At 41.9% G+C, this 13,650-nt stretch overlaps 1 protein-coding gene across 2 annotated transcripts in view; it reads right to left on the reverse strand.

Moving 5' to 3' along the window:
* Positions 1 to 13,650, reverse strand: part of cbl (Cbl proto-oncogene) — a 226,718-nt gene that overhangs the window by 72,636 nt on the left and 140,432 nt on the right. For both annotated transcript variants that reach the window (XM_080214614.1, XM_080214613.1), the window contains exon 5: positions 4,790 to 4,911. In XM_080214614.1, coding sequence (XP_080070740.1) covers positions 4,790 to 4,911 — 122 coding nt within the window. The remainder of the gene's footprint in view (positions 1 to 4,789; positions 4,912 to 13,650) is intronic.

Genomic DNA, 13,650 nt, shown 5'->3' on the forward strand with positions numbered 1-13,650 from the left:
AATATTCAACCTGGAGTGCAGTTACAAGTGGTGTAACTCAAGGATCTGTTTTAGGGCCACTGCTGTTTGTCATTTTTATAAATGACCTGGATGAGGGTGTAGAAGGATGGATTAGTAAATTTGCTGACGACACCAAAGTCGGAGGAGTTGTAGACAGTGAGGATGGATGTTACAGTTTACAGAGGGACAGATAAGCAGCAGAGCTGGGCCGAGAGGCGGCAGATGGAGTTTAATACGGAAAAGTGTGAGGTGATTCACTTTGGTAAGAACATAGAACGTTACAGCGCAGAACAGGCCCTTCGGCCCTCGATGTTGCGCCGACCAATTAAGAAAAAAGCAATGACCCTCTAACCTAAACCATTCCCTTTCCATCCATAAACCTATCCATGGACCTCTTAAACGCCACCAAACTTGGCGCATCTTCAACTGCAGCAGGCAGGGCATTCCATACCCTTACCACCCTCTGGGTAAAGAACCTACCTCTGACATCCATCCTATAACTACCACCCCTTAATTTAAAGCTATGTCCCCTCGTGCTAGCTTTCTCCATCCGAGGAAAAAGGCTATCACTGTCCACCCTATCTAAACCTCTAATCATCTTGTACGTTTCAATAAGGTCTCCTCTTAGCTTCCTTCTTTCTAACGAAAACAACCTCAAATCCCTCAGCCTCTCCTCATAGGACCTTCCCTCCATACCAGGCAACATCCTGGTAAACCTTCTCTGCACCCTCTCCAATGCCTCCACATCTTTCTTATAATGTGGGGACCAAAACTGTACACAATACTCCAAGTGCAGCCACACCAGAGTTTTGTACAGTTGCAACATGACGTTGCGGCTCCGAAATTCAATCCCCCTACCAATAAACGCCAAGACACCATATGCCTTCCTAACAACCTTATCGACTTGATTTCCAACTTTCAGGGATCTATGCACATATACACCTAGATCCCTCTGTTCGTCAGCACTATTCAGAGTCCTACCGTTAGCCCTATACTCTACACATTTGTTATTCCTGCCAAAAAGTGAATTACCTCACACTTTTCCGCATTAAACTCCATTTGCCACCTCTCGGCCCAGCTCTGCAACTTGTCCAAGTCTCTCTGTAAACTATGACACCCCTCTTCACTATCTACTACTCCTCCGACTTTGGTGTCATCAGCAAATTTACTAATCCATCCTTCTATACCCTCATCCAGATCATTTGTAAAAATTACAAACAGCAGTGGCCCCAAAACAGATCCCTGAGGCACACCACTTATAACCGAACTCCACGACGAATACTTTCCATCAACCACCACCCTCTGTCTTCTATCAGCTAGCCAATTCCTGATCCAATTAACTAAATCACCCTCAATCCCATACATCTGCATTTTCTGCAGAAGCCTTCCATGGTGAACCTTATCAAACGCCTTACTAAAGTCCATATATACTACATCAACTGCCTTACCCCCATCCACCTCTTTGGTCACTTTTTCAAAAAACTCAATAAAGGTTAGTAAGGCACAACCTACCCTTCACAAAACCATGCTGACTATCTCCAATCAATTCATTACTCTCTAAATAACTATAAATCCGATCCCTAATAATTTTTTCTAACACTTTGCCCACAACAGAAGAAAGACTCACCGGTCTATAATTCCCGGGAAAGTCTCTATTCCCCTTCTTAAACAATGGGACAACATTTGCTATCCTCCAGTCTTCTGGCACTATACCTGTGACCAACGACGACCTGAAGATCAGAGTCAGAGGCTCTGCAATCGCCTCTCTTGCCTCCCAGAGAATCCTAGGGTAAATCCCGTCCGGCCCAGGGGACTTATCTATTTTCAAACCCTCAAGAGTATCTAGCACATCCTCCTTATCTACTTCAATACTATCCAGTTTACAACCCTGTAACCCAGTGTCCTCCACAACTACATTTACGTCTCCCTGCGTGAATACCGAAGAGAAATATTTGTTCAGTGCCTCTCCAATCTCTTCCGGCTCCACACATAACTTCCCACTGCTGTCTCTGACTGGCCCTAATCTTGCCCTAACCAATCTTCTATTCTTAACATATCTAAAGAAAGCTTTAGGATTCTCCTTAATCCTATCAGCCAAAGTATAACAGGGGTACAGAATATAGGGCTAATGGAAGGACTCTTAGTAGTGTGGATGAGCAGAGGGATCTCGGGGTACATGTGCATAGCTCCCTGAAAGTGGGCACCCAGGTTGATAAGGTTGTTAAGAAGGCGTACGGTGTGTTAGCTTTTATTGGTAGACGGATTGAATTTCAGAGCCGTGAGGTCATGTTACAACTGTACAAAACTCTGGTGCAGCCGCACTTGGAGTATTATGTACAGTTCTGGTCGCCGCATTGTAAGAAGGATGAGGAGGCATTGGAAAGGGTGCAGAGGAGGTTTACCAGGATGTTGCCTGGTATGGTGGGAAGGTCTTATGAGGAAAGGCTGAGGGACTTGAGGTTATTTTCATTGGAGAGAAGGTTACGAGGTGACCTGATTGAGGCATACAAGATGATCAAAGGATTGGATAGGGTGGACAGCGAGAGCCTTTTACCTCGGATGGTGATGGCTAACACAAGGGGACGTAGCTTTAAATTAAGGGGTGGTAATTATAGGATGGCTGTCAGAGGTAGGTTTTTTACTCAGAGGGTAGTAAGGTCGTGGAATGCCCTGCCTGCAGCAGTTGTGGACTCGCCAACTTTAAGGGCGTTCAAATGGTCTGTGGATAGGCATATGGATAACATTGGAATAGTTTAGGTTAGAGGGTCATTAGATTGGTTCCACTGGTCGGCACAACATCGAGGGCTGAAGGGCCTGTACTGCACTGTAATGTTCTATGTCCTAAGATTCATGCCTGGCAAGGCCAAACTTATAGCCCAAGCCTAAATGCCTTTGAGAAGTGGTGACGCCATCTTTTGAATTGCTACAGCCCATGTGGTGAAGATGCTGTTACAGCTGGAGTATATTTGCAAATTAGGACTGATGTGCGACTTGGAGGGGAGCTTGGAGGTGGTGATTTTCCCATGTGCCTGCAGCCTTGTCCTTCAGGCAGTAAAGATTGCAGTTTTGTGAAAACCGATGGTGAGTTGTTGCAGTACACTTTGTAGATGGTACATGCTGGTTTGGTAAGTGAGGAAAGCTAGTTTAACCTCAGTGATGAGAAAACGTTTAGAAACGATAAACCATAACAAAAGTAACAATGATTTAGAAAACTGTGAACTAATTAAAGAAAGCCAGCATGGATTTATTCAAAACAAGCGATGTTTGACTAACTCAATTGAGTTTTTATGAGGTGGCACAGGAGGTTAAGAAGGGTAATGTCCTTGATGTAGTGTTTATGAACTTTCAAAAGGCATTTCATCAAAAGCTACATCTTAGACCTGCCAGCAAAATTGAAGCTACTAAAATCAAAGGGAAAGTAGCAACATGAATCTAAACTTGGTATGGTCTTTTAAGAGACTTTTAGATAAGAACATGGAACTTTAGTAAGATAGAGGGTTGTAGGTAAGCATAGTAATCTCTAAGGTAGGGACATGTTCGACACAACTTTGTGGGCTGGAGAGCTGTAGATTTTCTATGTTTCGAGAACAACAGGAAACAGTAGTGTGAATGAATATTTTTCAGAAGGCAGGATGATAGACAGTGGGGTTTCCTTTTCATCAGTACCACGACCACCACTTTTCTTGAAGTAGATACATGATCTAGATTTGGTAATAAATGACAATTATAAATTTTGCAGATTGTACAAAAATTGGAAGCTTTGTTAACTGTGAGGAAGATAGGTGTTAGACTTTAAGAGGAAAGAGAAAGTTTGGTGGAATTGGTAGTCAGATGAGAGGTGAAATTTATTGCAGAGTTTAAAGCTTAGTGTTGCAAGTAATCTTACATCAACACTGCAATTAAGTTATTGTGAAAGTGACACATTTTAGTAGGAAAAATGAGGAGAGGCACTATTAAAGAACAGATGCAATTCTAAATAAAGGATTCACAGGAACAGTAACAGCTTCGGATACTTATGTAAATCACTGACAGTAGCAAGGTGTGTTGAGAAGGTGGTCAAAAATGTTAACAAGATCCCAGGCTTTATAAATAGATGCAAGCAAGCAATTTATGAAACTTTGTCAAACACTAAGTAGGCCTCGACTGGCGTACAATGCCTTATTCTAGAGGCTTCAGAAAGAATATAGGAAAGATTTATGAGAATGGTTCCAGAATTTGAGATTTCCATTACAAGGATGAGTTGAAGAAGCTGATGATGCTCTCCTCCAAGAATTAAAAGTTGAGAGATGATTTACTGGAAGTATTTAAAAAATGAGGGATCTGGACAAAGTAGATAAAGAAAATGGTCTCTTCGTGGAAGGGTCAAGAGCCAAAGGGCACCAAAGTGACTGGCTAAAGAATTAACAGCAACAGGAGAAAAAACATTTTTACAAAGTGATTATGTGGAATGCATTGTGGTAGAGGCAGATTCAATTGTTTCTTTCAGCCATGATGAGTTAAAAGTTCTAACATTTTTGATTGCTTTCAACTAACAATATCCAAATGAAAAATTCACCATGCAGGGAACATTAAATAGGGTCCTGCCATGCATCAGTGCACATAAACCACAGAAATGCATTTAATAGAAAAGACCTCTAATTTGGTTAGAAAAGACATAAATTACACAAAAGGAAAACTGGAACTTATTCCTGTCTCAGTTATGCTATGAAATTCAATCTTCCTCATATTAGTTCTTTCTATTTTGCGTCTTCACCATAAAAAAAGATATTGCTGTGGTTAGTTTCCTTACCTCCCAGGTTTGTGGATGAATTTCTGGAGTCTTGCTTTTACCTCATCATAGGTTAAGAAGGCCATGTATCCTGGGTGAGTGACGGCTAATGAGTTCCAGTTCCTGAGCAGTGATGACCATGGCTATGGGATAGAAACACATGGTGAAAAGTATAGCTTATTTGTTACAACTGACAGCTAACTGCCTTCTACATACACAAAATATAACTTTTTATATCCACAAGTTGTATTTGCTAAAGAATTTTGTTAGGTGGTGCTAATTATAAAGCAATGTTCATGGCCCGCATTAACTTCAATGGCGCAACTGACAAATCTCAATCACAATGCAAAGAGAATCACACAAGGATTCAATCCCACAACCATCTAATTCTGCATGCAATCAATATATTTCGATATATTGAGGATAAATACTCCACAATAAAGTGAAAATTGTAGGAGAGAAGCACTTAATGTTCTTATGTTCTTATGACCAACCTTTCCAACATTTTAGTTTTTTTTTGGAAACAAATTATGCCACACAAATAGCATCAATTATAACTTTGTGACTCATCAAATCAACCCACTCATGTGATGTGACTCTTGATAACAGTCTTCATTTTGTATCCTCCAATTTCCCACACATTCTGCTCTTAATTAAAGATTGCCAAATACACACCAAGCTGTGAGAATTATTCTGCTGTGGACTTACACTCGCAGTAAAAGTTGAAACCGTCAAAAGTAATTTCATACAGAATCTTTATAGCAGCTGAGACAGGGAAAACTTCTATTTCAAATTCTATCAACATCTGTGGCTTCATTAACTATTTATTGATATTGTATTGCACACATAATACTCCAGTTTACAACTGTCAAAATACTGCACATAAATGCAATAATGAGGGATAGCTTCAAACTTGTGTGCTAGCGGCCAAAGTTGATTTCCCAAGTAGTCTCATGCTGCCTAACCCTTTCCATACTTGTGAATAACGGTTTTATTTCAAAAATGGACCACTGTCATAAGAACATAAGAAATAGGAGCAGCAGTAGGCCATCTAGCCCTTCGAGCCTGCCCCGCCATTCAATAAGATCATGGCTGATCTGTCGTGGCTCAGTTCCACATTCCCGCCCTCTCCCCATAACCCTTAATCTCCTCTCTTATCAAAAACCCAGCAACCCGCGTCTTAAAAATATTTAGCGAGGTAGCCTCCACCACTTCAACGGGCAGAGAATTCCAGAGATTCACCACCCTTTGAGTGAAGAAGTTCTTCCTCAACTCTGTTCTAAACCGCCCCCCCTTTATCTTGAGGCTGTGCCCCCTAGTCCTATTGTCCTTTCTGAGCGGGAAGAGTCTCTCCACCTCTATCCTATCAATCCCATTCATCATTTTATACGTCTCAATGAGATCTCCCCTCATTCTTCTAAACTCTAACGAGTACAAGCCTAGTTTATTCAGCCTCTCCTCATAGCTCAACCCCCTCAACTCCGGCATCAGCCTAGTAAACCTCCTCTGCACTCCCTCCAAGGCCAAAATATCCTTGCGTAAGTACGGCGCCCAAAACTGCACACAGTACTCCAGCTGCGGCCTCACCAATGCCCTATACAGACGCAGCAAGACCTCCCTACTTTTATATTCAATCCCCCTCGCTATGAAGGCCAGCATCCCATTTGCCTTCCTGACCACCTGCTGCACCTGCAAGCTGGGTTTTTGCGATTCATGCACAAGGACCCCGAGGTCCCTCTGCACCGTTGCCTGCTGCAGTTTTTCGCCACGTAAGTAATAATCCTTCCTACCATTATTCCTACCAAAGTGGACCACCTCACACTTGCCAACATTAAATTCCATTTGCCAGTTCCTGGCCCATTCGCCCAGCCTATCTAGATCCTTCTGTAGACTCTCCACTCATATTGTTTCAATAGTTTTGTGCCAGACTTTTAAACATTTAAACACTGCAACAACTACACTGTAAAGTACTGGTAATGGCAGCATTGTGGTGATGTCACTGGACTAGTAATCCAAAGAAACAGGCAAATGCTCAAGTAATGTGCATTCAACTCCCACCAAGGAGATGGTAGGGTTTAAATTCAATTAATAAATCTGTAATGTAAGCTGTTTCAGTGAACGTGACCAAAAAATCATCAATTGTTGTAAAGTATCATCCAGTTCACTAATCTCCTTTAAGGAAGAAAATCTGCCATCTGTACCTGGTTTGGCCGACATATAACTCCAGACCCACAGTAATGTGGTTGACTTTTAAATGCCCCCTGCAGAGACTGCTCAGTTCAAGGGCAACTGGGAATGCTGGGCTTGCCAGCGATGCCTACTTCCCGTGAAAGAAAATAAACAAAAGCTATAATTGGCACAAGTTCTTCCTTTTTCTGTTGAAATATCTGGACAGGAAGTACATGATTAACACTACCCAGCCTCACTCAACTAAGTTCTCGGAGGTCAGAGTGGAACTTGTTTTACTAAGAAATTAAGTGAATTTTTGAGGTCAATGGTCAAGCTGCAAAGCATATATTTCCATGTTTACCCAGAACATGTGCTAAAATTAGACAACATTTCCTTTTCCTGCTTTAATCCTTTTTTCTTTTAACTTTGCCAATAAAAATGCACCAGTCAATTCAACAGCAAGCAACAAAATTGAAGAAAAATGCATTAATCTAATCATAGCTGGAACTGTTGTCTGAATGACTAATTTTGAATAAATATATGACAATGTTAGCACTCCACCCTGGCTGGTTCAGTTCAGTTTCACACTCTGACTCATTGACCAATATCCTCACTCTTCCCCATTCAAGTCAGCATGTTGCCACTAAATGCTGCATCCACTTCAAATGCCATAAATGAGGACAGTGCAGGTTTAAATTCCTCAAATTGCTCAGCTCCTTGCAAGTGGCACTGAAGGAAAAGCAATAAGCCAAGATTTGAACATCAACAGGCTGGGAGAAGAAGGGGCAAGGGGTGGGCGAGGTAGGTAGAGACAAAAGTGTAATGGGTGCTTTCAATTAGATGCTCAATTGTTGTATTGCAAGGAGAATGGCAACCTTCAACAATAAAGATACAGGACTAAGGGGATGGAAATGATCAGAAACAAATTACTTACTAAAAATATGTTCAAATATGATGCCAAATTACAAAAATGTATTAAAATTTTACAAATGTTACTTGCACACAACAGACAATGGTCAAGTACTGCTAGGAAGAGTGGAATGAGGCTGCAATTCTAAAATTAGCAACCTATAAATGAGACAAAGTTAAATTATTTCAATTGCTTTGTTACTTGGTACTTTTCATATTAATAAATCTTTCAATGGAATATTTTAATTGCAATTATACAACACATGGGTAGTGCCACAAGTGTTTGCAAAAGAAAAATGGACTCAAACACAATAAAATCATTATGAACTCCATAGCTTGTTTATAAAATGGATACAGTCTACTGACGGTGCAGAGGGACCTCGGGGTCCTTGTCCATGAGTCGCAAAAACCCAGCCTGCAGGTGCAGCAGGTGGTCAGGAAGGCGAATGGGATGCTGGCCTTCATAGCGAGGGGGATTGAATATAAAAGTAGGGAGGTCTTGCTGCGGCTGTATAGGGCATTGGTGAGGCCGCAGCTGGAGTACTGTGTGCAGTTTTGGGCGCCGTACTTACGCAAGGATATTTTGGCCTTGGAGGGAGTGCAGAGGAGGTTTACTAGGCTGATACCGGAGTTGAGGGGGTTGAGCTATGAGGAGAGGCTGAATAAACTAGGCTTGTACTCGTTAGAGTTTAGAAGAATGAGGGGAGAGCTCATTGAGACGTATAAAATGATGAATGGGATGGATAGGATAGAGGTGGAGAGGCTCTTCCCGCTCAGAAAGGACAGTAGGACTAGGGGGCACAGCCTCAAGATAAAGGGGGGTGCGGTGGGTGGTGAATCTCTGGAATTCTCTGTCCGTTGAAGTGGTGGAGGCTGCCTCACTAAATATTTTTAAGACGCGGGTTGATGGGTTTTTGATAAGCAAGGGATTAAGGGTTATGGGGAGAGGGCGGGAATGTGGAACTGAGACACGACAGATCAGCCATGATCTTATTGAATGGCGGGGCAGGCTCGAAGGGCTGGATGGCCTACTCCTGCTCCTATTTCTTATGTTCTTATGTTCAAACCTCATTAAATTACAGTCAATGACTCACATACCACTATATAGTTTGCCCTTGGAAATTGAAGCCATTTTGATTTAAAAACAGCTTTACCAAATCAATTTAAATAAACAGCACAGGCCTTTTCTGAAAATTCCATCATGTATGAGTGACCCAAGACGGTAGAAGATCTCAACTTGCTCAAACTGAACTTTGTTAATCAAAATCTTGCAGGTTTTTTTAACCCGTCACCATCACCTTTGTTTTGTCAACAATGATTGGGACAGTGATTCTGGTTAACCAAATCCAGATGATCCCCCAACACCTGTAGCTCCTCCACTGGGTTAGCAAGCAAAATGTCATCAGCATATCAAAGATGTCCAGCAAGTCCCTCAATAATTTCTGCTAGGATGGCAAATGAGAAGAGGGTGCTGGCAAATCTGACCTCAGCCCGTTGTTTACAATGAAGCTTGGCTAGCAAATCAATTATATGATGTGGACAAACTATGTCTAACATTGCAAACTGAGTTTTGAAATTCAATAAAACATTTATGTTGACTGATGAGGTTCTTGGACTTTGCACATTATGATTCTGAGATTAGTGACTTGAACTCTAGTTTCTCTTCCATGTTGAATTCAAGCTTGTTTGCCTTCTCTGAACTTTCTATTTTCAACTTCTCAATTGTGTTTTCTAGAATCATAGAATCCTACAGTGCAGGAGGCGGCCATTTGGCTCATCGAGTCTGCACTGACCACAGTCCCACCCAGGCCCTATCCCCATTACCCCATGCATTTACCCTAGCTAGTCTCCCCTGAACTAATGGTCAATTAGCATAGCCAATCCACCTAACCTGCACATCTTTGGTGTGGGAAGAAACTGGAGCACCCAAAAGAAACCAACGCAGACACAGGAAGAATGTGCAATCTCCACACAAACAGTAACCTGAGGCTAGAATCGAACTTGGGTCCCTGGTGCTACGAGGCAGCAGTGCTAACCACTGTCACCATGCCACCCCCTGACATCTGTCATAAGAACATAAGAAATAGGAGCAGGAGTAGGCCATCTAGCCCTTCGAGCCTGCCCCGCCATTCAATAAGATCATGGCTGATCTGTCGTGTCTCAGTTCCACATCCGCACCCTCTCCCCATAACCCTTAATCCCCTTGCCTATCAACCCACGTCTTAAAAATACTGAGCGAGGCAGCCTCCACCACTTCAACAGGCAGAGAATTCCAGAGATTCACCACCCTTTGAGTGAAGAAGTTCCTCCTCAACTCCGTTCTAAACCGCCCCCCCTTTATCCTGAGGCTGTGCCCTCTAGTCCTACTGTCCTTTCTGAGCGGGAAGAGCCTCTCCACCTCTATCCTATCCATCCCATTCAACATCTTATACACCTCAATGAGATCTCCCCTCATTCTTCTAAACTCTAATGAGTACAAGCCTAGTTTATTCAGCCTCTCCTCATAGTTCAATCCCCTCAACTCCAGAATCAGCCTAGTAAACCTCCTCTGCACTCCAAGGCCAAAATATCCTTGCGTGAGTGCGGCGCCCAAAACTGCACACAGTACTCCAGCTGCGGCCTCACCAGTGCCCTATACAGCTGCAGCAAGACCTCCCTACTTTTACATTCAATCCCCCTCGCTATGAAGCAAACTTTTTCTTCTGCATAAGCAAACTTCTTCTTCTGCATAAGCAAACTTTTTCTTCTTTATCTCAACTTCCATCTCTTTTGTCATCCACTGGGATCTGGCTTTGTTCGTTCTACCTTTCCCTTTCAAGGGAATATATCCAACTACCTCTTCTTTGAAAGTAGCCCATTGTTCAATGTAAAGATATTCATCCACCGGTTAAGGGAAAACATTTATTTATGGATTAAAAATACACAGAAGCTTGAAGCCTTGTGGCTGTAATCAGTCCTGAGATGACTCTGAGTACAGAAACCCACACTTATGAGGGTGAACCCCCCCCACCCTGCTCCCGACTGGTTCCCTGGGGCATGTGACCCTTACTCTGCAGATTGAGCCTTAAGGTATCACCACATCCTTCCACATTATACAAATGTCAATACACAATTTATACACGCCAAGATAATTAAATAATTAGCACGAGTTTAGTCAATTATAAACAAGTCTTTCAGGGGGTTTCCAAATCGTTGTGAAGCCGCATAACACCTCAGTGAGGTGCTTCCACTGGATTGCTATCAGCTAAAACCACAATGACAAGCACCTTTTCAGGCACAAGCAGTTCAGTCCAATCTGATTGCCTGGAGACATCAATTACATATACCACAGGATGATCAGGCAGTTCAGCTATTAGGATTTTGGACAGTAACTCTACGGTGTATTTTGAAGCCAAAGTAGACCCCAATAATTTTTCTATTTTGGCATAAATGCAAAGAAAGGTTACTTCATCCCAGGAATTATTCTACTATCAAAGGGTTTTTTTAATAGTAAAAAAATTTAGATAGAGTGTAACACAGTTTAGATATAACTCTAACAAATGAAGAAAACTATTAACAACTGGATATTTGAAATGAAAACAACTTTAATTTCTAATTTTTTCACTTCAAATTAAATTCACTTTTTCAGTTCCAAATAAGAAACATTCCTACAGTTAGCAATCATAAAATTATTTTCTATAATGAGTGTAGACAGTCTTGGAACGTTTAGAGAGAAAATTGAGTTCTATAAGCCTACAAAATCCTTCTAACTTCAACCAGGCTTCAGTTGCAAACAACTTGCTTTCTACATAAGTTTTTTTCTCTGCCACAGACCCAGGACTGCACATAAACCACATTGTCACATGACCCTATCTATCACACTAATCAGAAAATTCAGGGGAACGTCAGGAAACAAAAGTCCATTAAATCAACTTAACATAACCACTTCCAAGGCTAGAATAAGTAATTATCCTGCTCTCCAAAGATCTGAATTGCATTTCTTCTAAACAAAACAACCAACTACCTGTAAAATAAGGTTGAATTTTTAAACATTCCCCTTAAACACTATGTATTATGTAAAATTGTAGTCCTATCATCTCAATGCTAAAACAGTCGGCAATATTTCCTGATGGCAATGTACTTCCTAATGCCAACAGTGGTTGCTGAGGCATCTCTCTTTTTCTCAAATGATGATCAATGTGATATTTATGTTTTGAGACAATCCTTCCTTCTACGTCTACTTGACAAGATAGGAGTTCAGTTGTAGAAATGACTCTAGGTACCTAATTCAACCAAACTACCAAAATTCATCATATATATGATATCATCAACAATAAAAACTGTGTTGACAAACATGAATAATGACTTGCCTTCTAATTACTTTGGCTGGCCTCAGCCCTACCAGGCAAATTTGAAAACACAAGGCTCAGCCTTATTCAAAGATGACTGTTCATTAACAACTTTACTGGCAGGACTCCCACTGTTGCACATGGATTGGTCCAGTAGCCAAGGAGGAAGCGAGAGATTCTGGTCAGCAGGAATTTGGAATGGAAGCCAGAATCAGTCTATTAAGTTGGATGATGGCAGACCAAATGGCCTCCTCCTGTTCTATTTTCTATGTTTCATGAGTTTAGAGAAAAGTTGATTATTTGCAGGTTAAAACTATACAGAGGCTTGCAACGTTGTGGATGCAATCAGTTCCTGAGATAATTCAGGAATCCAGGTCCCTGGCGCTGTTAAGTGACAGTGCTAACCATTGTGCCACAGTAATGCGGTGTGGGAACACTTGCCCCTCGCTGCCTTTCCACTATCACTACCCTAGTCTATATTTGGATAATTAAAGCTCCCATTATAACTACTCTGGAATAAATCTTTTGATTTTCTTTGCCCTTAGCTCTGACAAAGGGTCATCCAAATGTTGTCTCCTTGTTCAAGAAGGGGAGTAGAGACCATCCTGGGAATTATAGACCGGTGAGCCTGACTTCTGTTGTGGGCAAAGTTTTGGAAAGAATTATAAGGGATAGGATTTATAATCATCGAGAGAGAAATAAATTGATTAGGGATAGTCAACACAATTTTGTGAAGGGTAGGTCGTGCCTCACAAACCTTAGAGATTTTTGAAAAGGTGACCAAAGAGGTGGATACGGGTAAGGCAGTTGACGTGGTGTATGTGGATTTTAGCAAAGTATTTGATAAGGTTCCCCATGGTAAGCTACTGCTGAAAATGCAGATGCATGGGATTGAGGGTGATTTAGCAGTTTGGATCAGGAACTGGCTAGCTGACAGAAGACAGAGGGTGGTGGTTGATGGGAAATATTCAACCTGGAGTTCAGTTACAAGTGGTGTACTTCAGGGATCTGTTTTAGGGCCACTGCTGTTTGTCATTTTTATAAATGACCTAGATGAGGGTGTCGAAGGATGGGTTAGTAAATTTGCTGACGACACCAAAGTCAAAGGAGTTGTAGGCAGTGAGGATGGATGTTACAGTTTGCAGAGGGACATAGATAAGCAGCAGAGCTGGGCTGGGAGGTGGTAAATGGAGTTTAATGCGGAAAAGTGAGAGGTGATTCACTTTGGTCAGAGTAACAGGAGTACAGAATATAGGGCTAATGGAAGGACTCTTGGTATTGTCGACGAGCAGAGAGATCTTGGTGTACATGTGCATTGATCCCTGAAAGTTGGCACCCAGGTTGTTAAGGCGGCGTATGGCGTGTTAGCTTTTATTGGTAGAGGGATTGAATTTCGGAGCCGTGAGATCATGTTGCAACTGTACAAAACTCTGGTGCAGCCGCACTTGGAGTATTGCGTAGAGTTCTGGTCACCGC

Source organism: Carcharhinus amblyrhynchos, chromosome 29 (genome assembly GCF_965287045.1).
Source record: "Carcharhinus amblyrhynchos chromosome 29, sCarAmb.v2.hapA, whole genome shotgun sequence".
Taxonomy (NCBI): Eukaryota; Metazoa; Chordata; class Chondrichthyes; order Carcharhiniformes; family Carcharhinidae; genus Carcharhinus; species Carcharhinus amblyrhynchos.